This window comes from Nothobranchius furzeri, chromosome 6, assembly GCF_043380555.1.
Source record: "Nothobranchius furzeri strain GRZ-AD chromosome 6, NfurGRZ-RIMD1, whole genome shotgun sequence".
Classification (NCBI taxonomy): domain Eukaryota; kingdom Metazoa; phylum Chordata; class Actinopteri; order Cyprinodontiformes; family Nothobranchiidae; genus Nothobranchius; species Nothobranchius furzeri.
This window is the reverse complement of record NC_091746.1, coordinates 28,677,025-28,703,543: the sequence shown is the minus strand read 5'-3', so window position 1 is coordinate 28,703,543 and position 26,519 is coordinate 28,677,025. Positions and strand designations below refer to the sequence as shown.

General features: G+C 42.1%; 1 protein-coding gene across 2 annotated transcripts; it reads left to right on the top strand.

Moving 5' to 3' along the window:
- The first annotated feature begins 13 nt into the window (after positions 1-13).
- c6h4orf33 (chromosome 6 C4orf33 homolog) lies at positions 14-8,598 on the top strand. 2 transcript variants are annotated; one of them, XM_070552091.1, is made up of 6 exons: positions 14-30; positions 349-542; positions 1,886-1,946; positions 2,050-2,101; positions 4,073-4,272; positions 8,169-8,598. In XM_070552091.1, the coding sequence occupies exons 2-6, from the start codon at positions 362-364 to the stop codon at positions 8,263-8,265; spliced, it is 591 nt and encodes a 196-aa protein (XP_070408192.1). In that variant the 5' UTR covers positions 14-30; positions 349-361; the 3' UTR covers positions 8,266-8,598. The 2 variants fall into 2 exon arrangements, with proteins under 2 accessions (XP_070408192.1, XP_070408191.1); XM_070552090.1 differs by lacking the exon at positions 14-30 and adding an exon at positions 53-239.
- The last annotated feature ends 17,921 nt before the right edge of the window (positions 8,599-26,519 follow it).

Sequence of the window (26,519 nt, the reverse complement as noted above, 5' to 3'; positions counted from 1 at the left end):
GTGGAAACCTTTGAACTACCACCTTATCACGTAAGTTAGTTCACCGTGATCAGTCTCACTTTTCTGATACTGTAGTTACTGAGTAACCAGACATGACACCTAATGATAACAGTTAGCTTAAAAGGCACAACAGACACATTAAGATACCAGTGAGTCTGAGTGAGTTTGGACAACATGGGAGCAGCTTTTAAGCTTCAGGTTTTAGCACTAGTCAATGTCCTGCTTTGCTGTGAATCTCAGTAAGTGATGCTCCTTCCTTCCATCCTACCTACCTTCCTTCCTTCCTTCCTTCCTTCCTTACTTACTTACTTACTTACTTCTCACCCTAATTAATCTGCTTTTTCATAGTCCTTTCACAAAAATGCAGTTTGCCATCCAGCACACCTGGGACAGCGATCCCGTGGACCATGAGCCCATCCGGATCTCCTTCTCCGATGGGAAAGCCGGGCTGAAAATGGAAGTGACTGGTCCATTCTTCAATGACCCGGATGCTCCCTCAGGAGAACCAGGTGTGGGCTTCCCTGAGCTCTGGAACTATGAAGGTGTGTATTTACGATGATGCTCTTTGTTACAGTCGTGCTTTTCACATCACAACAATCACATCTGCGCCACTAAATCTCTGAAATAAAATCATGAAATGTTTTCATTTGAAATCCTTTTCAGCAGTTGCAGAGCGGTGACGTTTTACGTATTTAAAATAAAAAATATTGAAAAAATAAGGATTATTATTATAAAAATCCCATTGAAATAAAAAAATCTCTCAAAGTTCAGCTCATTGTTACAAAAATAAAACAACAGTAGCATTTTACAATACGAGTCCCCTTATTAACGTTACTTAGTGTATTATTAAGTATTAATAAACTATTTAATAAAGTATTAACAACTGCTCGACCATAATGCATTACTAAGCAGTTCCCCCTAGCCCTTTGTCCTAACCTTAAGAACACTTAATAGTTAACAATACAGAGAGCGTTAACGAAGGCACCTTATGTTTATTAATGCTGAATAATGCACTAAGTAATGTTATTACAGGGGCCCTTATCATAAATTATTACCAAAGCAACATTAACAAAACACTGATCATAACAAACAAACAAACGTATGTAAAGGTAGTGGGCATAAAAACAGTTTTCCTTAGATGTTCGAAGTGTAAAAGGTACTAAATTCTCCAAAACTCGGTCTGAATACATAAAAACAAAGAAATGAAAAACACTTTCATAACTATTGTTGCCAGACTAAATCAGAGCCATAAAGCCGATAAAAACCAGACCCTACGAGCCTCTCAGAGGTCACTTTTACAGCCTGCTGTATTATATCGATGTTGCACATGTGGCTTTTATACTTCCTGCTTTTCCTCAACTTACAGTAATAATAATGTTTGTTCCAGCTGGGAATAAGTAACCATGAGATGAAATAAAATCATGTCCAATGTGGTTTGAGAGATGAGGGGGCGGGGGTTTATGAGACTGTTTAAGTATCTGCATTATCATTATTATGGTAATACATAGCAATTAAACTTTGTAATGAGGTTGAGTAAAAACAGTCCGTTCTAATTGACCTTAAAGAAGTCCGATTTCTGGTTAATGAGCCCCCCATATTTGGCCTCATTAAAAGGACTTAATAGATAGGAAACTGTTATAGTCTATGTCGATAATGAGTCAGTTTCTTGGTTAGTGGTAGTGCTGGTGATTTTAAGAACTTCATGTTCTGTTATTCTTACATAGTCCTGCATGTTTGTTGCACTGTAACTTAAAAAAAAAGAGTCAGTGATTTAATTATGGTCTGTTTTGTTCTGCAATACTGGCTGATAAGGTTAATAACAGCTGTTAAGCAGTTTATTAATGTAGAAATGAAGGGCTTATCTTGGTTTTTCTTATCTTGTCAGTTGTGGAGTCCTTCTTTCTAGATAGCACCACAGAAAATTACCTTGAGGTGGAGCTTTGCCCGTAAGTTTCCAGCTAAGCTTTTGTTCTTTTCATGTGTTTGACCTAGTGTTAATAGACGGTGAACGTTTTATCCACCAACTTCTTTTCTGTGTTTCTACTTTAGGCACGGACAGCACCTTATATTATTACTGTCAGGAGTGGGCCAAGCATTTGTGGTATGTTAAAATATTTTTAAAGGGGTCCTAAAATTTAAAACCACATTTACCTTCTTGTTGTTGCTGAAGAAAGGCAGCTTGGAGTGTAAAATGTACCAAACACCTGCGTGGTATCCGACCTGCTTTCCCGTATAAACTAGTAATGGTGTGATGGCCTCGGAGAAACAGTTCAGTCATAGACGTAAACGTTTCATTTACAACCCACTTCAATGACAGCAATGTGTGAATGATGGTTGCGATGCTAACTGCAGAACAACACTAGGATTAGCTACTTCTCACAATAGCCCTTGCTACTTCTAAGCTAGCCCAAGCTATTGCTAACACTAGGCCAAGTTACTGCTAACGCTAACCTGAGCAACTGCTAACGATAGGCCAGGTTCGTGCTAATACTAACCCGAGCAACTTATTACGCTAGGCTGAGCTAATGCTAACACTAATCAGAAGGTTGCAGGTTCGAGCCCCGCACAGTCTGTCGCTGTCGCTGTGTCCTTGGGCAAGACACTTAACCCACGTTGCCTGCTGGTGGTGGTCGGAGGGACCGGTGGCGCCAGTGCTCGGCAGCCTCGCCTCTGTCAATGCGCCCCAGGGCAGCTGTGGCTACATCGTAGCTCATCCCCACCAGTGTGTGAATGTGTGTGTGAATGGGTGAATGACTGATTGTGTTGTAAAGCGCCTTGGGGGGGGGGGGGGGGTGTTCCAGGACTCTAGAAAGCACTGTATCAAATACAGGCCATTTACCATTTACTAACCTGAGCAACTGCTAACGATAGGCCAGGTTCATGCTAATACTAACCCGAGCAACTTATTACGCTAGGCTGAGCTAATGCTAACACTAATCAGAAGGTTGCAGGTTCGAGCCCCGCACAGTCTGTCGCTGTCGCTGTGTCCTTGGGCAAGTCACTTAACCCACGTTGCCAGCTGGTGGTGGTCGGAGGGACCGGTGGCGCCAGTGCTCGGCAGCCTCGCCTCTGTCAATGCGCCCCAGGGCAGCTGTGGCTACATCGTAGCTCATCCCCACCAGTGTGTGAATGTGTGTGTGAATGGGTGAATGACTGATTGTGTTGTAAAGCGCCTTGGGGGGGGTTCCAGGACTCTAGAAAGCACTGTATCAAATACAGGCCATTTACCATTTACTAACCTGAGCAACTGCTAACGATAGGCCAGGTTCATGCTAATACTAACCCGAGCAACTTATTACGTTAGGCTGAGCTAATGCTAACACTAACCTGAGCAACTGCTAACGATAGGCCAGGGTCATGCTAATACTAACCCGAGCAACTTATTACGTTAGGCTGAGCTAATGCTAACACTAACCTGAGCAACTGCTAACGATAGGCCAGGTTCATGCTAATACTAACCCGAACAACTTATAACGCTAGGCCGAGCTAATGCTAATGCTAGAAAAAGGAAAAGAGAAGTGGCTGTGAGTTTAGCTAGCTTTGAATCCTTCTTCCAGGACCAAGGAGCATTAAAAGAGGAGAAGACCAGTATAAAACTGACCATGTGGTAAGGAGAGATTCTCCAGTGACGTCTATTTGTAGCTGTTTGAATTACTGATTTTTACAAGCTAAATAATCTCAAATTACGTGACAGATGTAGTTGAAACACCCGTCATTACTTTTAATTTAAAGTGAAGGACAGCATATGTGTGATCCAGGGCATAAGTCAAAGTGGATTGGACAATAGCTCGGTTCACTTACATTCTTAGGCTCCCTATTGAGCCATTGGGGTAACTGGCCAATCAGCACTCAGCTAATTAAATGCTCTTGTCCTAGGCAAGTGGGCGGGGCAAACCAGTAATCCCATTGTAGGACTTTATTATGGGGCTTGCGTTTGGCTATTTTTCAGGGCCCCTGGGCTCAAGAAGCTCAAAGAATAGTTTCCTGTTAAGAAAAGTTCTTCTATAACCTCTTTAAGACTTTTGTTTGTATAAGGTGACGAGCTCTTGTGTTTTTTCACCTCAATCTCCAGCAACAACTGCCAATGATGTTTACGACCACAATCACAGAGAACACATGGAGGGGTGAAGCTCTAATCCCCTGGACATACTTCCCTCCCAATGTCAACAAGATGAACTCCTACGCCATTCATGGCTCAGGAGAGAAACGAGTGTATGAGGCTCTCAACCCCATCCCCAAAGAGGACCTGGTGGACGGCCAGCAGCCCAACTTGTGAGTATGCTGACTCGTAGGATGCAGTTGCAGGTCACGGACATCATGTGCCACGTGTTCAGATAGTGTAACTAAAATAGCTGCATGTGTAAGCATATCCTCAGTGTTAAATCACTCGGTGTCAAATGCACACCGAAAGAAAGCTAGCTGGGGAGAAAAGAAATAACTCATGAATCTACCGAACATCTGGCATCAGAATCGTGATTAGGTTGATTGTTAAAGAGCAAGTCGCCCCCAAATTAACTTTTTTCTGATAAACTATATAAATGCGTGTCTTATTGTGCTGCAGACACATGTAGTCAGTAGTTTTGCACTTTAGTGCATTTTAGTTCAAATTAAAATTTTATGCCTAAAACTGTCAGTGTTGTGCCGTTGTCAGGTAAAAACTCTGCACTGCATTTGAATTTAAATCTGCCATCGCTATTGGCTAAGAGGTACCCTAGAATATTAGCTAGTACCATATGATGTCACAATGTCGTTGTGAGCCTGTGTGTGTATTTGTTAGCGGCTCCGCCCTCTCAGTCTGCTAGGCAACAACATTTGTTGCATTTTTCAAACAGGAAGTGGGAGTAGAGTAATACTCTGGTAGGGGGTGACTTGCTCTTTAAGTGTCTAGAAACTTTACACAATAGATGCACTAAAGCAAGCTATGGTGAACACAATGACCACATAGAAGTAAACACAAATCAAGAGATTTGTAAAGGTGAATTTAAACTTCTTGGTCTCAGAGGGTCCGGGTGGGGAGTCCCATGTGTGTTTAATGGTCCAACAGTCGATGGGAGGATATGAGAGACTGTCGCCTGAAATTAATCAATCAATTTTTATTCCAGACAACAAAAAAAGAGCTGTGGCGGTGTGCCTTTGTCTTAAGCTGTGGCAGCACAACCAGACCGTGATGGAAGATGGACTCAGTGATGGGAGAATAGAAATGATAAAACACCAGAGCACAAATCAACACATACAATACTTATAACACAAAACAATTAATTTTGTTTTACAGGAATAAAGTTTCCTGTGTTTGGTCTTCCTAACCCAGCGTGAAAGGCTTTTAAAGTGAGATTCATTTAGAAAAAAACACAATTTAAAGGCCCCACCCCCTTTCTTCAGCTTCCACCTCTTTAAGCCACGCCTCCAGAATACAGGAGAATGACAGATGTAACGGATGCTGTCAACTTACTGTAAAAACATAATGTTATCTTTCCTTTCTACTTCTTGTTGAACCTTTTCTGCCATATTTCCCGACACAGTGAATGGTAAATAGTCAGTATTTCATATGGCGCCTTCCCGAGTCCTAAAACTCCCAAGGTGCTTTACAACACACCAACATTCACACTGTGGTGGTGATTAGGGGCTGCATGACTTCATCTTTTTTTTAAGTCGACAGTCAAGAAATGAAATTCGAGTCGACTTTGACTAGTCGTTGATGACGTCATACACCTGAAGCGGGGGGTCAGTTGGTTCGCCGGAGTTGACAATTAAAATTGCGCCCACATTTTCAAAGTTAAACACATCTCTTTTAACAACGGTAGTTTCTGCATATATACTGCTCCACTTCAGCCCTCTCCCCCCTCCCCCTGCTTCAGCCCCCTCCCCCCTCCCCCTGCTTCAGCCCTCTCCCCCCTCCCCCTGCTTCAGCCCCCTCCCCCTGCTTCAGCCCTCTCCCCCTCCCCCCGCGCAGCGGCCACAAACTGATGCTCCTGCAGCCTCTCGGAGTTCCTGCTGCTCTAAACATTAAAATAATTATTTCATTTTCTGTTCCTCACTTCTGATTACCTTCAATGGTGTCTGTTTGTTGCAACCAGCAGGTACAAAAACTAACTTGTTTTTATTTGACTATTTTTCTGTCCTGTCTGTTTATTATCTTCCTGCATCTCCTCTCAATCCTAAAGAAAAACTGCTACCTGGGTTCATATATATTCACCTCATGAGTTACCTTTGAACTGCAGTTCTAAAAGATCTACCGACCACTAAAACAGCGGAGTGCGCGCTGCTCGCCGGCCGCACCGGTGAGCAGTAAAGCGGTGAAAGATTAGGAGATTCTAAGGGCCCACAGCTGTCAGGGGCCCAAAAATGTTTCAAAGTTGAATACAAAAAAATTCAGTTTAAAAATCACAAGTACTTTACTTTAGCAGTATTTTTTCTCATTTAAGACATTAAACAAAAAATCTTTTAGTCTTTATGAAATGTATATTTATTCAGAGGTCTTTACTTTATTTTGACTAATTAAATTTTATCAGTCATACAGAAATACATGATTTCAAGAGGAAAGACAGCTGAAAATGAAGTTATGTAAAGCTTTGACACAACATGGAAATGTAATTAGATATCCAAATTTGAATTTTATCATCAAATAAAATTTTAGAATAAATAAACACATTTTAAGGGAGTAAAAGGGAAAAGGAGATTAACACCTTTCAGCATGTGCATTTCCTATTTCCAGCAGTGATATTGCTAATTCTGTTGAAGGAAATTCACTGTTTAATGAGAGACAGCTGGTGAAAATGATATGTAAATAAGTAAGAATGCATGTAGACCTACATAATTAAGCAAAACCGAAACACTAATATAAAGTATATATATTATATATTTTTCTCCCTTCGAATCTGGGAGGGTGGAACCCCAGCTCCAGCCCCCCAGGGGGCCCAACTTGATATTTTTTCATGGGGCCCAAAATCTCTGGCAGCCCCCCTGCCTGTGCGTCACCGGAGGACAAAACAGGTGATGCGCCCCGCTCCACAGTTGCGAAAAGCATCGGGCACAAATAAAAGAATAAAAGACAGAAAACATAAAAGGAAATGAGCCGACATGAACGATTGCATGTTAAATTTGTTTCTGAGGTGGCGACACCTAATTTGATAATGTTACTGTGGCCGTGCTCAGGACGCAGATGTCTGGATCGTGTCAACGATCAGAGCTTTGCATGTGCAAGCTGGTTAAGGTTAGGACGGGGGTGAGGGGAAGGTTAAATTACAAGAGGGTAAACGTCACAATTCGGTCAAATGTCAGTTTTACAGCGGGCGTCAGATAACGACGACACAACACGTCGCCTCCCAACGCGCAGGGGCTCGTCACCTGCTGTCTTTTCCGAGGACTGCATCTTGTCGGTCATCATCACGTGACAGCGACTAGTCGATGACAGGCATAAAAAGTCACTACAGAGCAGTGAAGTCGACTAGTTTATACAACCCCTAGTGGTGATGAGCTACGACGTAGCCAGAGCAGCCCTGGGGACTACCTCACAGGGGCGAGCCTGTTGGGAACTGCTGAAGCTTTAAAAACAGGACGGTGTAGAAAACCCCTCCTTCTCCATCTTTAAACAAAAACCATGAAAGTAGGATGCTTGTGGAAAGTGGCGGTACAAACTCTGAAACGAGTGGTGACCAGACTGAAAATAAAGTCCCCTTGTTGACTGAAGACAAGTCCTCTCAGGAGAGACGCCTACGTGGACCTGCACCCTCGCAGAAACCAGCCAGCTTCTGTTTGCTGCGGCTGCAGTATTCCTCGAGCCGCCATGGCGGTGGTGATGCATGCTGGGAGTCGCCTCTGTGGGGAGATTGGATGTCAGAAGTATTTATTTCCTAAGGGGACAGTGGATTTGTTTCATAAGACGCACACGTTTCCTCAATTAAATAGTTGTATATATATTTTTGTCATTTTCTCAGATGTTCTTAGTGATTAGCAGCAACAGCAGCAGCTTTACTTTTGATTCATCTTTATTTGTCACCTTTATTGTGACATAGCAATCTATGGATGGGTGGATTTTCAAAAGTCGTTTCAGACTCGTTCACACGTTACACTCTAAGAGTTTAATTAGCATAATCATTCTTATGTGCACATTATCATTTTAATGTGTTTTTCTTTTCTCGCATCATTCTGCCTTCTCTCTCGTCTCTTAGCCACCGTCTGGAGTATTTCCAGAATTTCCGCCTGCAGAGCATCATGGGAGAAGAATGGATCCAGCCAGAATCTGATCTGTGGAAGGGAAAAGCCTAAGAGGTTCAGAATTGCAACATTTTCTTTTAAATGACTTTCTTCTGTAGATGCAGACAAACGTCACAGCAGCTGCAAATCTGTAAATTCTCTCCGACAGCAAACAAAGGGCAATCAGTCTTTATTACTAAATGATGCAAAACGATAAGACAAGAAATGTGTCATCAGCTTGTCAGACCCCGTTAGGCTGCTAACCCTCACACACACACACACACACACACACACACACACACACACACACACACACCAATGTGAAAACGCAGTTTTTCTGTTGATGATTTGAATGTTTTTTCTTTTTTCTTTACAAACGAATCAAAATAAAAGCTCTGACTGCAACTATGTGTGAATAAATTATTTTTATTTTACTCTTATAACCGAATCGATGTGAGCTAAGCTTGCTCTTATGACACAGTGAGTGTTGAGATCAGAGGTGTGGATTCGAGTCACATGACTTGGAGTCGAGTCAAACTCGAGTCATTATTTTAATGACTTCTGACGACTTGATAAAATCTAATTAGACTTACGACTTGACTCGGACTTTAACGCCAATGACCTGCGACTTGAACCGACTTGCATCTGTTGACTTGATGATGACTTGAGCATATTTGATATTTTAGCACAAAGGTGGCACGACATGGACAAAAATCATAAATCATTCTTCGTTCCGGGTTTGATTTACTGCTAAATGCAGCAGCTCTTTGTTTATAATCAGCTTCAGCTGCACTTCCTGCTTGTTTGAGCAAATAAATGAAGCTTTAATTCTGGAATTTATTTATTATCATCGTCATTAAATTGTAAGTGATCACTTGCCTGTCTTTTCAGTGCTTGAAATTAATAATCAATTTAATATTCGAGAGGAAAAGATTGATTACATTGGTAGAATAAAAACACCAGAACACATTGCAGCTTTTAAAAGAGAATTAGAAAATTATGACTGGAAAAAGGTTTATGTGGAAGACACTAATGATGCATATAATGCATTTCTAGACATATTTTTGTCAATCTATGACAGCCATTGTCCACTGAAAAAGTTTTCTGAAAATTTCAAAAAGAAAAAACCATGGATGACAAAAGGTCTGGAAAGAGCATGTAAAAGGAAAAATAAGTTATATAAGATTTTTTTGACAAATAGAACTAAGGAAAATGAAGACAAATATAAGAAATATAGAAACAGATTAACAACTATTTTGCGATATGAAAAGAAAAGTTATTATGAAAAGCTGCTTCAAAAATCTAAAAATAATATAAAGGCTACCTGGAGTGTACTTAATAAGATAATAAAAAAGCAGAATAATATATGTTTTCCAACATGTATTGTAAAAGAAGGTAATGTAGCGATTAAGAATATTGAGAGTATAGTCAACGAATTTAATGATTACTTTGTTAACGTAGGTCCCAATTTGGCAAAAGAGATTTCTGTACCAGGAAGACATGATGACAAATTTTTAAATTTTACTTCTTATAAATGCAACTCAATGTTTCTTGGAGGAGTCTGTGAGAGTGATATTATAGATGTGGTGAGTAAATTTAAGAGTAAAAAATCCATGGATTGTGACGGCCTTGATATGTCATTAGTTAAAGAAGTTCTTCATAGTATCCTTCAACCGTTAACTTATATTTGTAACAAATCATTTCAAACCGGAATTTTTCCAGATAAAATGAAAATTGCCAAAGTGATCCCAATATATAAAAATGGAGATAAACAGGTTGTGTCAAATTATAGACCAGTATCTTTGCTGCCTACATTTTCAAAGATTCTTGAAAAACTATTTGAAAACAGACTAAATTCTTTTCTTGAAAAATATGATTTATTGAATGACCATCAGTATGGGTTCAGAAGAAATCGATCAACATCTCTAGCAGTAATGGAATTTATTGAAAATATTGCAACAATTGTGGATAAAAAACAGATTGGAATAGGTGTGTTCATTGATTTACGCAAAGCCTTCGATACGATAGATCATTCTTTACTGTTACAGAAATGTGAAAGATTTGGTTTAAGAGGTGTTGTACAACTTTGGTTAAATAGTTACTTGGAAAGAAGGTTCCAATATGTGAGTATTAATAATATGAAATCTAAACTTAGACAAGTAACTTGTGGAGTTCCGCAAGGATCGGTGTTGGGACCAAAGCTATTTTTACTTTATATAAATGATATTTGTACAGCTAGTGATATTTTAAAATATGTGATGTTTGCTGATGATACAAACTTATTTTGTTCTGGAGATAACATAAAGGAATTACTGAAAACAGTGGAAATAGAATTGATGAAGTTAAATAGATGGTTTGTATTTAATAAACTATCACTGAATGAAAGTAAAACAAAATTTATGTTGTTTGGAGGTATTAAGAATAATATTGAAGTAAAATTTAATCTAAATAATGTTGAAATTGAACGAGTAAATGAGACTAAATTTTTAGGAGTAATAATTGATGATAAACTTTGTTGGAAGTCTCACATAGATCATGTGAAACGGAAATTATCTAAGTCTATTTCTATTCTTTATAAAACAAGAGATTTATTGCACAAGAGCTGCCTTTATTTATTGTACACTTCCCTTTGCTTGCCTTATATGAGTTATTGTGTGGAAATTTGGGGGAAAACATACAAAACATATCTGGATTCAATTTTTAAATTGCAAAAAAGAGCTATTAGAATAATAAATAAAGCTGGATATAGGGAGTCCACAAACCAATTTTTCGTAGGATCAGCTATGTTAAAATTTAAGGACAATTATATATCTTAAAACTTTAGAAATGATGTATAGAGTGGTGAAAAAGAATGTTCCAATTTGTATTTTAAGTATGTTTAAATTAAGAGATGGAAAATATGATTTGAGGGGGTCTTATATGTTTGAAATACCTAAAGTGAGAACTAATGCGAAGTATAGATGTGTGTCGGTTTTGGGAGTGAAGTTATGGAATGGACTTAATGATGAACTGAAGATGTGTTATTCTTTGTCGTTTTTCAAGAAAATTTTAAAAAATTGCATCTTCCAAAGTTATAGAAACTTAGTTTGATGTCCAACCTTGTGTTGATTTGATTTCTTGATTTATCATTGTTTTTTCTTTAAATGTTATGCACCTTAGCTATCAGCCTTGGTTAAGGATTTGATTATGTCTGTGGGAGTTAAGGATAGGCTAATTATAAGCCACTAGGCTTCAACCTATTCCTTTTTTCGGTTGCTTGATTACTTTTATGTAAAATTGATAAATTGTTGTTGTTGACCGAATAAAAATATCTATCTATCTATCTATCTATCTATCTATCTATCTATCTATCTATCTATCTATCTATCTATCTATCTATCTATCTATCTATCTATCTATCTATCTATCTATCTATCTATCTATCTATCTATCTATCTATCTATCTATAAGTTGGACATATGACTTGAAAATTCAAAGTTAAGAACTTGGACTTGACTTGGACTTCGGACTCAACTTGGACATGGTTGTCTTTGACTTGGACTTGACTGGAAAGACTTGTGACTTGCAAAGCAGTGACTTGGTCACACCTCTGGTTGACTTTGAGGCCTTAATGTTGTGAATAGGTCAAAAACTTTGTTTTTATACAAAAAATGGAATCAAAACCAACGCAAAGACCTGCTTGCCTCGTCTAAATCATCTGCAATGACTATTTACATCAAAATGTCACGCTGAGGGTTGGAGGAGTAGGACCCAAAGCACAGATACCCAGAATGACACGAGGCAGGAGAGGACGTAAAATTATAATAATAATAATAATGCATTGAACTTATATAGCGCTTTTCAAGACCCCCAAAGACGCTTTCACACACTCACATTCACACACTGCTAGTGATGGTAAGCTACTTGTAGCCACAGCCGCCCTGGGGAGGTCTGACAGAGGCGAGGCTGCCATTTGGCGCCGTCGGCCTCTCTGACCACCACTAACACAGGCAAGTTGGGTGAAGTGTCTTGCCCAAGGACACAACAGCAGGATACCCCTGGCGGGAGCTGGAATCGAACCCATGACCCTCCGATCATGAGGCAACCCGCTCTACCACCTGAGCTACTGCTGCCCCAAAATTTAATATCTTTGTTAAGATGGTGAGTCCAAAAGAAGACCTAGTGGGACACGGAGCCAAACAAACCTGTGGTTTGACTGCTGAACGTCTCCGGATATCTGCAAGAGCACCAATTAATTAGAGATTTGACGCAAAATGTTTGAAAATAAACACGTAAAAATAATAGTGATCACACTGAACTGATTTCCCTGTCATTAAAGAGGTACTTCACAAAGAAACAATTTTTTAATGATTATTTCAGATCATAATCTGAGTTTTTCATGCAGACTCAACATGAAAATAGTCTCCTACACCTATCTCCAGCAGTAGCTTCTGATAGAAAACAGACGGTGAAACTCTAGGATTAGAAAATCCTGACAGATCTACGTCACACTGTCACTAACATTCATGGACTCACCCATCTTGACTCACGACGTGGAAGACTGCCATTGGTTTAGCGTCCAGGAAACAGCAGAGGTCGTCTCAGCTATTAGAAGCTAACCGTTAGCATTAGCAACTCCACCACACAGCAGAACTCCTCCAGGCTTGTGCTATTGTGTTACAGTGTGTTATGGCTCGGTGCAAATGCCCTACAGCTGAATTCAGACAAAAGATTGCCCCTGATAATGCTGTTCCAGGGATTCACCAGCACCGAGGTGATTTGAGCTTGTCCGTTAAACCAAGCCTTAGAATTCTTGGTGTTTTCTTTGACAAAGGAATGTCTCTTGAGCATCACTCAAAGCAGTTGACTAGAAATTGTTTTTACCATTTGAGAGAAATTTCCAAACTCAGAACAATGGTACACAAAAATGATCTTGAGTTGATTGTTCACGCCTTTGTATCGTCCCGTTTAGACCACTGTAACAGTTTATTTTCTTGTCTAAGCAAAAAAGAGTTGTCCCGCTTACAACAAGTTCAACATTGTGCAGCTAGAATACCGACCCGTGCCAACAGAAGAGCTCACATTACCCCCATTCTAAAAGCTCTTCATTGGCTCCCAATTTCTTCTCGCATCAATTTTAAAATGCTTGTGCTGACTTTCAGAGCGCTGCATGGTCAGGCCCCACTGTACGTTCGAGACATGCTCTGTCCTTACGTGCCTTCTCAAAGGTTGAGATAGTTGGATCAAGATCTTCTTATGGTCCCCCGTCCTCGATTCAAGACACGAGGAGATCGCTCGTTCCAGGCCGTCGCACCAAGGCTCTGGAATGAGTTCCCTCTGTTCTTACGTTCACTCGACTCAGTCGATGCTTTTAAGAGCAATCTGAAAACCCGTTTGTTTCTCCGAGCATTCTAAACACATTTTGTAAGCGGATTGGATGTATACGACTTTTTATGTATATTGTGACTCATGGACGTAATTTTAGGGGGGGGCAGGGGGGACATGTCGTCCCCCCCCCCCCCCCCCCACACACACACACACACACTTTTTCCAAAGTCAAGTTTTGACCCCTGCACGTTTTACCATCCAAAAACAATATTACGCTATTTTAAATTGACACTGGTTGAGCTCCAGGACCAAGCGGAAAACAACCGTTTGTGTTGAAGCCTGTTTCCCATTAGAGCATATTGTAAAGATACCCCCCCCCCCACACACACACACACACACACACTTCTAAAGTGAAAATTACGTCTATGTTGTGACTGTATTTTATAGTGTGTCGTTTTAACTTGTGACGCACTTTAAGACCTTTTTGTCTGTGAGAGGTGCTATATAAATAAAGCTTACTTACTATTTGTAGGGATAAAACATCAACATTGCAGAGCAGAGTCGGTGGCAGCGCCGTGTTGCTGTTAGCCAATCAGAGGAGAGATGTCCAAATATCAGGAAATAAGAGGCTGAATTCTCCGTGCTGACACAGGCGCACCAGGGTTTTGTTTCCCCAGAGTACAACGTTTATGGCATTCATTCCTACTAGAGACCACAGCAAATGTATTAATATAAGAAATGAAGGACCGCTTTAATAGTAAAACTAAAGCCAACAGAAATAAAGCGATACAGGTTAAACAATAAAAAAAACACCTCGCTGAAGTACGTCTCACTTCCTGTCTGGCTCGTGTCATTTCTTTAACTTCATGACAATCTTCATTATGGCATTTTTGAACAACGTGTAAACCGTACAGGAACCAGAAGGTACCTGCTCCACCAGAGGCTTAAGGCGAATGGGCTCCCTCTGGTTTCTGCTGAAAAAGTCAATCATCTCTACTCTTCTGATTTTTACATTTCCTTCCTCTGTTCATGTTTTTTCTACTTGATGGCTCCAAAACGTCGTAGTAACAGTTTTTAATTCCAGACCAAAAAAATACAAATTCCCTCATTTCTTGGGAAAAAACAAACAAAAATGCATCTCTTTAATTTGAGTAAATGCCAGTGTGGCCTCTCGTCACGTAGATGTACGAAGCTAAACGGAAGTGGGATCAACTGAACTGATGACTGCAGCTCTCTACTCCTCTGATATTAAATACCAAAAGTCGTCTTTATTGACTTTCTGAATAATCCCAAACTCGTTATTTGTACCATCAGCAACGGCAGCTGTCAGGAATCCGTCTGCCTCCTCTGACCCTGCGAGTGTCTCCTCTGTCCCAATATGGCTCCTATTAGAGCGAGCATATTTATACGGAGCTCCTCTCAGATCAGCGAGTAGCAAACCACTTCTCCCGAACACCAGGCTGGGAGAAGGAGGGTGATTGATTTTCATGTTGGCTGTGTTGCTCTTCGCTGTGGCAGCCCTAAAGCCCATATTGAGCCCTATCAGTTTTAATTGGCATTCTCGCCTTTGAAATGGGAGCTGTGATTAGGCCTGGAGAGCTCGTCGCTTAAGCCCCCTCCTTATCATTGCCTGCGGTGCCTTGCCACCACACTACACAAGATTCACCTACACACACACACACACACACACACACACACACACACAAAGGGGTTGTCACACCGAACCATCATGTCTATATTCCGATAAAATGTGACCTAAAATGATGTTTCTGGACATCTTCCTGCAAAAACAGAGTGTCCGTGAAACCCTTTGACGGGTGACGACTCCACACACCTACCTGACAGCAGCTCGAGGATGCATGGCCCCAGTTCTCTCTAATTAGTGTGAAGAGATGAGAGGGGAGAGCTGAGGAGGTAACTGCTCCTCCTCCTCCTCCTCTAAAGCCTCGGCAGACGTGCAAACACAAAAGCTGTCCCATTCCCCTCAGAAAAAGGAGCCCAGCTGGCTCTGGAGCGCGGGGGTGATCCTTAGTGTCAGAAACTTTCTGGTGATCACTCCACAGCCGGCTGCCCTCAGCCCTTTTTTCCTTGCACGTGGGTCTCGTTTTCACAACTTTGAAGCATGTCTGAAGGAAAAAAAAAATGAGTTAAAGTTCTGATGAAAAATATGATGCATGGGATAATGAACTGATCTCCGGAAATAAGCAGGAGATGGGAAAAGTGGAGAATGGTAATGACTTTGCTCAGCTTGGGAGATTCTGTGATAGAAGACCAGATGAAAATTCATGCAGGCGCTAATGTGACACAAAGCTCCCACAAGCCACCGGTACGATCGGGTTGTAAAAGTCTGAAAACATTCATTAGCATCATATAGTACTCAGTAGGGAATGAGCGAGTACACCACTATCTGTATCTGAGTCTGTATCTGCACTCGGAGTGGGTGTGGCCTAACCCGGAAGTGGGTGTGGTTTACATCAATACGTTATTTTAAGTCTGATCAGAAGTTGCTATGTGTATTGTTTATTTGAAAACTATTTACAAAGCTGCCTCAGAGTTGAGATGAAATGTTTTTGATCACAATAGTAAAGGAACTATTACAGAACAAGTTTTTCAGTAAAATCAGAACATTCATATTTAAGTGCATGGATTAAGAGAGAGAGAGAAGAAAATATTTTTTCTATAGCACCTCTTAAGATAAAAATCACGGGGCGCTTCACAAAACAAAACATGTAAAATAGAAAAAAGAATTTAGAAAATGATTAGAAAGAGAGAGTGAATAGGAAAGAGGGAGTGGATCCTGAGGAAGAGGAGAGAGAGAGAGGAAAAAAAAAAACCCACCGGAGCGGAGGCAGTGACTGACGCAGCACGAGCCGTTTTCAGCTCTGTCTTGTCAAATGCACCACATACGTTACGAATAAAGTAACTTTAAATAACATCTGAAACAAGTATCTGGCTCATCCCTAGTACTCAGTTATGATGTGGCTGGTTTTCAGTGTACCGACGTATTACATCATACAAATGAAGAGGCTTTGATCAGCATTTATGAGCATTTATTCTTACATATTCACCTACCGTATTTTCCGGACTATAAGCGGCTACTTTTTTCCCACGCTTTGATGCATGCGGCTTATAATGAGGTGCAGCTTTACTGAAGATGTTCCTTCACCTGCCAGGGGGCGCTGTAGCAGAAAGTGAAACAGGTGGAAGTCAAAAGTGGAAATGGAAGAAAGTGCTCATTTTAATTTAGCACATGCAAGCAGCCGGCACCACGAAGAATTTTTTTCAAATCCACACCCCCTCATCATGGAAACTACACGTATGAGTTCATATGATGCCGCATTTAAGGTGAAGGCCATGGATCTGGCAGTAAAGGAGGGAAACGGTGCTGCATGTAAGCTTGGCATGAATGAATCCATGGTTCGCCGCTGGAGACGGCAGCGGGAAGGACTCATTCAAGCCAGCTTCACCCGGGGATGATGACAGCAACACGGACAGCGACACCGACATCGCCACAGAAAAGGTATGTGACGAAGCTCTTCTGAGGCTGTTCAACTCCGACACTGAAGAAGAGGACTTTGATGGCTTTAGTGCGCAAGAGGAAGATGAGAGCGAATGACTTCTTCTGGTAGGCAAGTGTGTTTTATTTACTAACCAGGCATGTTTTGTGTGCAGTTTTTATTTTCTAATCATCCAGGGCTTATTAATGCTGTCAGAAATTATGACACGTCTCTAAATAAAGTAAAATTTTCTAGTGCAGAGTGGAGCCATAGAAGCACTGATTTGATCTTATTTCAGAGAAAAATAGAACAGGTCAGATGCACCTACTAAATAAAATTACTAACAAAAACTCAGGAATCTTTCTTTGCTTCACTGTTCTGGTGCTGAGAATATCACTAATGCGGATCAAAGGAGATACACAGATGAATGCACCTCTTATTTATTATTTGGAGACTACATTTACTGCAGCTGGCAGAGGCAGAGATTTTTTCTATTGATACACGGGATTTACAGAATCATTTTAAATGTTAATAGGGGAAGACTGCAGGAGGGAGCGGTAAAATACAGGGGGTCCCCAACAAAAACAAGAAACTTTACGAGTCTGATGAAACCCGCTGGTTTTCCATCAGGCAGTCACGGGGCAGCTCCAACGACCCAGTGGCTGTGCTGGGTCAATGTTATCGAGCTCAGTCCGGCTCGGCCGTGAACGAGCCGAAGCGACGCCGTGCTCTGCTTAAGAAGAGGTGTTATTTTCCTGCTTCAGAAGAAGCATCCAACATGTTTTTACGCTTTCTCCGAGACATGTCACGTCGCTAAATTGTTAGCGCCGCGCACTAACACGTCAATAGTGCAGCGTAGCCTGCTGGAGGTTTTAAGGGTTCAGATGAAAACACCTGACCTCTCAGGCTGCTCACGCATCGATCTTAAGTTGTCGCTGTTGCGCTCACGCCGTAATACAGCATTAGATGCGGTTAAAGTCAGACATGAAAAAATAAATTTTACATGAATAAGTGATGCTTAGCCTGGCGGGGGGGAGGAAAACCTGGCCTAATAAGCACTGGAGGAAAACGTGTCAAGATCGACAAAACTCGTTTATCTTAATGCTGCTGAAACATGTAAACGTAAAAGCATTATATCCACTGCTACCTTTCTAATTTTAAACTCAGTAACTTATGCTGTAACTTCACCCTGCCCTGCCTGCTCCTCCTTGCTGCCCGCCGGCTGTGATCACAAGCGACAACATAGTAGTTCCCGCTGCTTCTTCGGGAAACACCACAAAAAAAAAAAACAAAAAAAAAACTTGGGATCTGGTAGGCGTGGCGTTGGAATTTCAGCCCTGGCGGGCCGCCACGGCTGCGCCTATGTAAGGGAGACCCTGAGTGGATCCGGATGGTCTAGTATTCATAATTACCACCGCCACACCCTGAGCATAGTTCCCATCACCTCGCACCCGTCACAACGCTATACAGACGTTCAAACTAAGCCTAGCGACAATACGGGACCCGCCTCATTCGCAAGGATTTTTCTGTTACTTTTGACAGACGAAAGGCCCAACAACACAACTGCTTTAAGATTTGAATTTTTGCAAAGCCAGATATTAATATACTAACATTTAAAGGTGTGGTTCACCGAAAACCCAAATTTAAATGATTATTTCTGATTATAATCATCACTTTGAATTTTTCATGCAAGCTGAACATGAAATAGTCTCCTACACCTATTTTCTGCATTAGCTTCTGATAGAAAGTAGACGGTGAAACTCTAGGAATAGAAAATCCTCACTTATCTGTATCACACCGTGAATTTGCATTCATGGCCTTACCCATCCTGGCTCATGCCCGCCCACATAAAGGCTGTTTTACTTTTTTGCAGCGAGGAGAGACAGCAGAGAGTCTTGGTGATAGTGATTTAGCAACATGGCTGAACATGTTCTGTTAGCCAATCAGATGCAAGGTGTGTGCATATCATTAACTCATTTACTGCCATTGACGACTAAAGTTATCAACTGCATTTTTTAACGGGGCGGGTGTGGGAACGATCCCCCGTGTGTGCCATGCATCACGTAATCAGGAAGCAGAAAATCCATGGATTAGGAGATTGTTTTGGGATAGTTTCGGAGTGCTAACCGGAAAAGCTTCTGCAGCACACGGAGCAACAAATCTTGTTATAACGGAAAAAGTTAGAAACACGCTGATTCTTCCTGATGTAAGAAGTGATTCTACTTTCTCTTTTGGTAGTTTTGGCGTTTACGTGATCCTAGAGCGTGATGCTTCAAAAAACAGTAAAAACACTCAAAAACGCTGGCAGTCACGGGCATTTTGATCAGAAAACAGCTGGTAATGAATGAGTTAATAATAATAATAATGAGCAGTCCTGCTGATTTCAGCCCCCCTCTGCACCAACAACCTTCTGCGTTTCAGAACAGGAGCGTCAAAGTTTCATTAAACGTCTCATATAAGGCATTTATTTACACTAGAGAACACTGCAAATGTACTGAATAAATAAGAAACCACACCTTTAAAATCTTCTCCCACATCGTCTGCCAAAGTCACACGAGCAGAAATCTCCGGTTCAGCCCACATCGAACCCAGGGTTAGCCTTTGGGATACACCAGAGCCATCCGTGGAATTCTGGTAAAGACTTCAAGGCATTTTGAGGATCCTTTGAATTTGGACGGCCTTGGCTTTTTGCTGTGATGTTATCTCCTTTAAAACACGGACTCGGAAAGGTGCAGCCCATGAAATTGGACACACTCAATGTCATATTATTTTAAAATAGTTTTTATCTTAATTTTAAAATTACATTGCTGTTTACCCGTATTTTATTTTATTTGCAGCAGAGCCAGTAGGGTGAATTTGGTAATAAATCTGTCACAGTTCAGAGGAAGACTGAACTACCTAAGCTGACGAGAAGGAGTAGCTCTTCTCCAAGCTCCTCCAGGGACAAAATCCCTCACCATGTGAAGCTGAGGAGGATCATTTCATTCATGTTAGGAATTTTGTGTTTTCAGTCAAAATCACAAAATTCTTTGACCATTTGGATGGACCAATAAATTCAGAGCTTTACGTTTTGGCTCAGCTCCTCCTTTACGATTAATGCCTTCATTACCGAATAATGATCCATCATTCCATATATTTCTCTGTCCTACTATCTCCAACAAACACAACTACTCAATAGTCCTTTGCTTGAGAATCGTTCCCAACCGGGTGAGGCAATTCCTTCTTTTGCTGACCGGTGGCCTTACTCTCGTAACGCAGAATGGACCCACTGTGCTCCGTTTTTAAGCCAACAGTTTGATCATAAAACCTTTTTCTATTTCCAAAGTGAATTCACTCTTAAAGCTATTTACAACAAGACTGATAATAAATGATTTTCACATTTCAGCAGAACCCTCCATTCAGCAGGGGTGGTCCTAGCCTGTTTGGTGCCCTGGGCGAACACAGGCTCTTATGCTCTAAAAAAAAGTTTTTTGTAAAAAAAAAAATTATTACTCATTTTACCACCCCCCACGAGACACCGCATGGTTGTCCATATCAAACACAGCAACAACCTTTCAGAACTGTTGCTTTAACTCGTTCACTGCATGTTTTTACTATGTGGGCGTCGGACGAGCCCCCGCACCGTGAGAACAAACATCTCAGCTCTAAAGCTGATCTTCATCCGCGTACGTCACGTGATCAGGCAGCAGAACATCCGTGTGTTACGAGATCATTTTGGGCCTCTGCTGTAAAAAAAAAAAAAAGGTGAGGCTTGAACCGGAAAAGCTTCTGCCGATCGCAATTCAACAACAGATTATGAAAGAACGGATAACGCTCGAAATGCGCGGATTCTTCCTGATGTAAGAGGTGAGTCTCCTCTTTGCTCCACTATAGAAATGATACTTTCTTCTTCCTCTTCTTCTTTGTTTTGGTTGTTTTGGCGTCAACATCATCCTAGCGCGCAACGTTCTGTGACTTAAAAAACGTAAAAACGGTGAGAAACGTTGGCAGCGAAGGGCTTCATCGATCAGCAAACGGCGGGCAGCGAATGAGTTAATATCTGAGCTGAATCTGAGAAATCAGGACTTTTCTGGAGCTGCGTTCCCTTCCTTCTGTCTTCTATTCAGTTTTAGGAGATGCACTTATGGTGAAAGCCTACTACTACATGGCATCCTAGTGCTTTTGCAAATCAACCGATTGCTTAGTAACTCTGTCTAATTGTTGTCCAACAAGTCCATCATTACTCAGAACGCTGCGGGGCTGAAGGACGGCGAAGATGGCCAAGGGCAGGAAAAAAGCTCAGCACTAAAATGCTTCTGCAGAGCGTGTGCGTTTGCGAACGCCTGACAATGTAAGCACTAATTGCAGTTGAAGCCTGCTGGTGTTGTGCCTACAGGAACGGCACGGCCAGAATGCAGGATGAAGCTGTAAGAGGCTGGGGAGAGGAAGAGAGAGTTGCAGAGCCGAGCGAATGCCAAGGACGTTAATGAGGGCCAGACAAGTTCTTCTTCTCAAGAACAGCGCAGCGAGCGGGAGGGGCGAGGGAGAGAATGAGGGGAATAGATAAGAGAGCAACAGAGAGGGTTCATTACAGAAGAATGTTAAACTAGTATTTGCAAACTTGAGCAAACATAGTTTTGTCCTCAAATTCAAATATCTGGAAATTGGCAAACCTTCTTCCTGGCAGCATAAAGCAAAAATGTACGCATAATTCCACGAGTGCACAAAGCATATTAAACCAGACACACGTGTGTCCTTCATGCTTACGAATCAATGCTAAAACGTGGAGAAACGGTGAACTAGTCTGTCGGCAGAGGCTGAGTGGGACTTCTAAGTTGTTTTTGTACGAACATTTGGAACAAAAGATATCAATGAGAAAGAAACGGAAACTAAATTACGCTTTCTTTGTTATCAGCACAGAATATAAATCATGAGTGTTTGCCTAATTGATTCCATTACGTTCCCACCTGCCTGCTGACTCTCTCATCCATCCGCACATTGTTTATCTTCATTTTAGGCGAGGCGGATGAGGAGAAAACAGAAGAAGAAACGTTGATATTGGATGCGACGCCCGGTGAAATTCATCCCATTTTTGCGAGCTCATTAATTGCCAATTAGATGGAGCGCGCAATTATCAGAAAATATCTGGTCATGTACGATAAACAAACTCAGATGCCGAAGTTTAGCGGTCTGAGGGATGCGAGACGGTGATATTCATTTGTTTTTAATATCACACAGGGCCACATTCGGCTTGAAGGTAATTCATGTGCTGCTTGATATTACTGGGTGTAAGCGAGCAAGTTCACCTAGTCCTAATTGGGAAATAAATCACACTGTCACCATGGCAACAAACACTTGAAAGTGGCGTGGTAAAACGGGAGCCTGCTGATTGCGTGGCGGCACATGGAGGTGTTGTTTGTGGGTGTGTGCGCGGGCGTGTCCACTCATGCATATGTGTTTTCACCTCCTCCAGCTCATTACCACAGGACCTTGTTAGCGCAGCGGCGAGCTCTACTCTACGTTTGCTGCTGCTTTGCTCAAATGCCACAACAGAAACAACCAGTTTGAACCATTTTAGAAACGTTGAAATAAAGTATTTAATTGTAAATGGTGAACCAAAGTAGCTATATTAGGTGTCATAGCCTGCCCACTTCTGCTAACTCAGTGTTTATACGTTCTCCTCATTGTGTTTTTCCCCATATTTAATCTGTTGCTTATATTTAGTTTTTATTGCACTTTTTCTCTTTTTCTCCTTCATTTTATCTTTTGCTTATCCAGGACGTGGAAGCGGCAGCCCAGCCACGTCCACTAACTCCTCCAGAGAGATATTTCCTCCAGCAGGACTCCACTGGGCCCTAGAGTTGACATATCAAAATGGATGAAATCCCACCATCTCCAACTCAACCTCTCTAAAACTGAACTGCTTGTCATCCCAGCAAAACCATCCATTCAGCACAATATCTCAATCCAAAATGACTTCCTATCTCTGGCTCCTTCAAAGGCAGTTCGAAATCTGGGTGTTGTGATTGATGAACACCTGACCTTTAAAGATCATGTTACCTCTGTTGCTCGTTCATGATGCTTTGCGCTGTATAACATACGAAAGATCAGACCATACCTAACACAACATGCCACCCAGCTCCTGGTGCAATCTACTGTCATCTCCCGCCTCCATTACTGCAATGCCCTTCTAACTGGTCTTCCAGGCTGTACTGTGAGACCTCTTCAAATGGTCCAGAACGCAGCGGCGCGTCTGGTCTTCAATCAGCCAAAAAGAGCGCACGTCACCCCTCTGTTCATTGAGCTCCACTGGCTACCGCTAGCAGCACGCATCAAATTCAAATAGCTAACACTAGCATACAAAGTCCGAGACGGTACGGCTCCCATCTGCCTGAATCCTCTTGCAAAGGCTTACGTCTCGGCCCGGCCGCTCCGGTCATCACAGGATGGTCGGCTAGCAGTGCCTACACCACGCTCAGGACAATCCAGACTCTTCTCATGCATCGTTCCACAAATGTGGAATGACCTTCCTAACACTACCAGAACAGCGGCCTCCTTTTCAATTTTCAAGAAACTCCTGAAGACTCTGCTCTTCAGAGAGCATCTTCTAAACTAGCACCCTCCCTGCACCCGTCCCCCCTCTCTACTGTCCTCTCCTTGTTCCCTCCTCTCCATGACTGATGTCAAGTTGTTGTTATTATTGTTGTTGTTAGCCTCAAGGGTAACATGCCGATTATCACTTGTAAGTCTCTTTGGACAAAAGCATCTGCTAAATACATGAACATAAACATAGAGTTGCTATCTGAAGGTGGAGACGTGGTAGACGTGTTTAATTCAGCTCCTACTATTTGTGCTCTAATTCCTCTTAAAACCTGTTTTTTTTCCTATCACTGATCTCTGGATTTTGTGATTTTGTTGGACCTTTGTTTATTTGTTGGATTCTTTCACTTCTTGGACCTTTATTGGGAATACAAATCTTTCGGATCCAACAGAGGCAGCTCAGCTAAAGTTTTAGCAACCTTGAAGCTATCTTGAAGGTCTGTCCTCCCGCTCTTTCTGCCCCACAAGGATGCTGTTATGCTTTCTAAAGCAAATAAAAGAATGGAAAACCTTGAAGAGGACATACGACGACTCTCTGCTGAACTGCAAAAGAAGGAAATGGTGCTGGATTGTTTTAGATCTTGTTTTCCTGGACTGTCTGAGAACATTGTCAGTCAGTTTGAAGATAAAACATCCAGGCAAAACTCTTGCTTGGGATCCCGTTGCATCATGAAATCCGACTTCCAGCTCCACTTCTGACCAACTTTCATCTTGGTCAGAGGTTGTGGTACGTGGCCGTAGGAGAGCCCCTGTGGCTGATCCCAACTCCCCACCTGACCTCAGTCTTTCAAACTGCTTCTCTCCACTTGCTGAGGAACAACCAGCTGATACCTCCAGGCCTCCTCATCCCTCCCAACCATCTGATCCCATCCAGCAGGAGCCTGTAGTCCCCCCCAGACCTCAACCTCTGATGCCCGACGCAAAATACAAAAGGATGCTGTACGTCGACACTCTGCCGGACCTCCTGCCCTGGCTCAGTAGGTTAGCTCCTCCGCTGCAAACCCTCCAGTTCCACAAAACCACAGGAACCCAAACCCAGAATCCTCCGCTACTCCACGGGAACACAAATCAGGAGACCTCTACACCTCGTCCACTGTTTTCACCGACCACTTTGCTGGTAGGTGATTCAATAATCAGGAATGTCCGCTTTTTCAACGTCATGACGAGATGTTATCCATCAGACATCTTACCTGCTCTCCTGGATATACTTCCTGGTCTGCTGTGCTCCATCCCAGCTTCAGTTAAAAGAGTGAGCATTCATGTGGGATCAAACGATGTCACACGCCGCGAGTCTGTCAGCACTCAACAGCACGTTAACCATCTCTCTGACATTCTGAAGAGCAGTGGAATGTCGGTTTTCATCTCCGGCCCGATCCCCACAGTTTTCCGTGGATATGGACGTTTTAGCCGTCTGCTCTCTCTCCACTCCTGGCTTCAGTCTGCTTGCAGGTCCCACAGTTTTGGTTTCATCGATAATTTTAACGTGTTTTGGAACCGTTTCTCCTTTTTCAGGAGAGATGGTATTCACCCTAACCGACATGGCTCACGCATGCTAACCGCTAACATCCAGCATGCTGTGCAGCATGGACGTAATTTTGGGGGGGGACAGGGGGGACATGTCCCCCCCACTTTTTCCAAAGTCAAGTTTTGACTCCTGCACTTTTTACCATCCAAAAACAATATTACACTGTATTAAATTGACACTGGTTGAGCTCTAGGACCAAGCAGAAAAGCCTGTTTCCCATTAGAGCATACTGTAAAGATCCCCCCCCCCCCCACACACACACACACCCCACACCTCCGTGTCCCCCCACTTCTAAAGTGAAAATTACGTCCATGCTGTGCAGTCCCATAGATATACATCTATGGTGGATTCCCTTCCACAGACATGACAGTTTACATCCCAGAGATCTTGAACTTCTTCGGCCTTTGCTCAAACCTCCACTTCAAATAACATCCCTCCCTACAGTCTTCCCATGATGCAACAGTCCTCTGTGTGTCTTCCAAAGGTCACAATTCCCAAAATGCTGTCTTCTGCTGACAAAACCAAAAGTTTCCCTATTCCAGTTCATTTATCAACCAGCAAAGACATAAACTGCATTCATGGCCGGAGAGCCCAGAACACCAGATGTTTACGACCCATCCCTCTCCAACAGGTTGAGAAGACAACTGTTCTCCAGGATTCGGTTCAATGTGCCCTGTTAAACGCCCGCTCCATCTCAAGCAAATCCTTTATTTTAAATGAGCGGTTCACCAGAGAAAAGTTGGACTATTTATTTCTTACAGAGACGTGGCAGCAAGACGGCTATTTTGTACATTTCAATGAAATATGTCCACCAAACTGCTCTGTTTACCACACCACGCCCGACACGTCGTGGTGGAGGTGTTGCCGTGGTCCCGCAGAATTTCTATCATCAATGATCAAACTAGAAAAAGTTTTAATTCTTGGTGACTTTAACTTCAACATTAATGATCCTAACTGCAGCACAGCAGTGGAGTTCATGTCTATTATGGAGTCTTTTAACTTAGAGCGGCACGTTTGAGGCCCCACACACTAAATGGGACACACTAGATCCTGTTTTCTCTTTGGGACTAAAAATCAATCATTTACTTATTGAAGAGGTTCATGTGAGTGACCACAGCTGCATTTTCTTTAATGTCCTTTCTCATGTTGAATCTGTCCCTCACAACGTAAAATCAAAGAGACGTATCATTAATCAGTCAGCAGTGGATGGATTTTCTAGATTATTTGACAGCAGCTCAGTTCAGGGTGATGATCCAAGCGTGTTCATCCAGTCCTTGGATAAACAACGCTGCAGCATCTTAGATAAAGCAGCTCCTGTTAAGCAGATCACATTATCCAACAAGAGAAAAAGTCCCTGGATTAATCAAAACATTTACAGGCTCAGAAGGACACGCCGCAGAGCCGAGAGACGATGGAAG

Excerpts from the sequence above, each read along its gene's own strand:
- c6h4orf33 (XM_070552090.1), top strand. The coding sequence starts at position 175 with ATGGGAGCAGCTTTTAAGCTTCAGGTTTTAGCACTAGTCAATGTCCTG. Across the intron at positions 2,102-4,072 it reads GAGTGGGCCAAGCATTTGTG|CAACAACTGCCAATGATGTT; the intron begins GTATGTTAAAAT and ends CTCAATCTCCAG. Across the intron at positions 4,273-8,168 it reads GACGGCCAGCAGCCCAACTT|CCACCGTCTGGAGTATTTCC; the intron begins GTGAGTATGCTG and ends CTCGTCTCTTAG.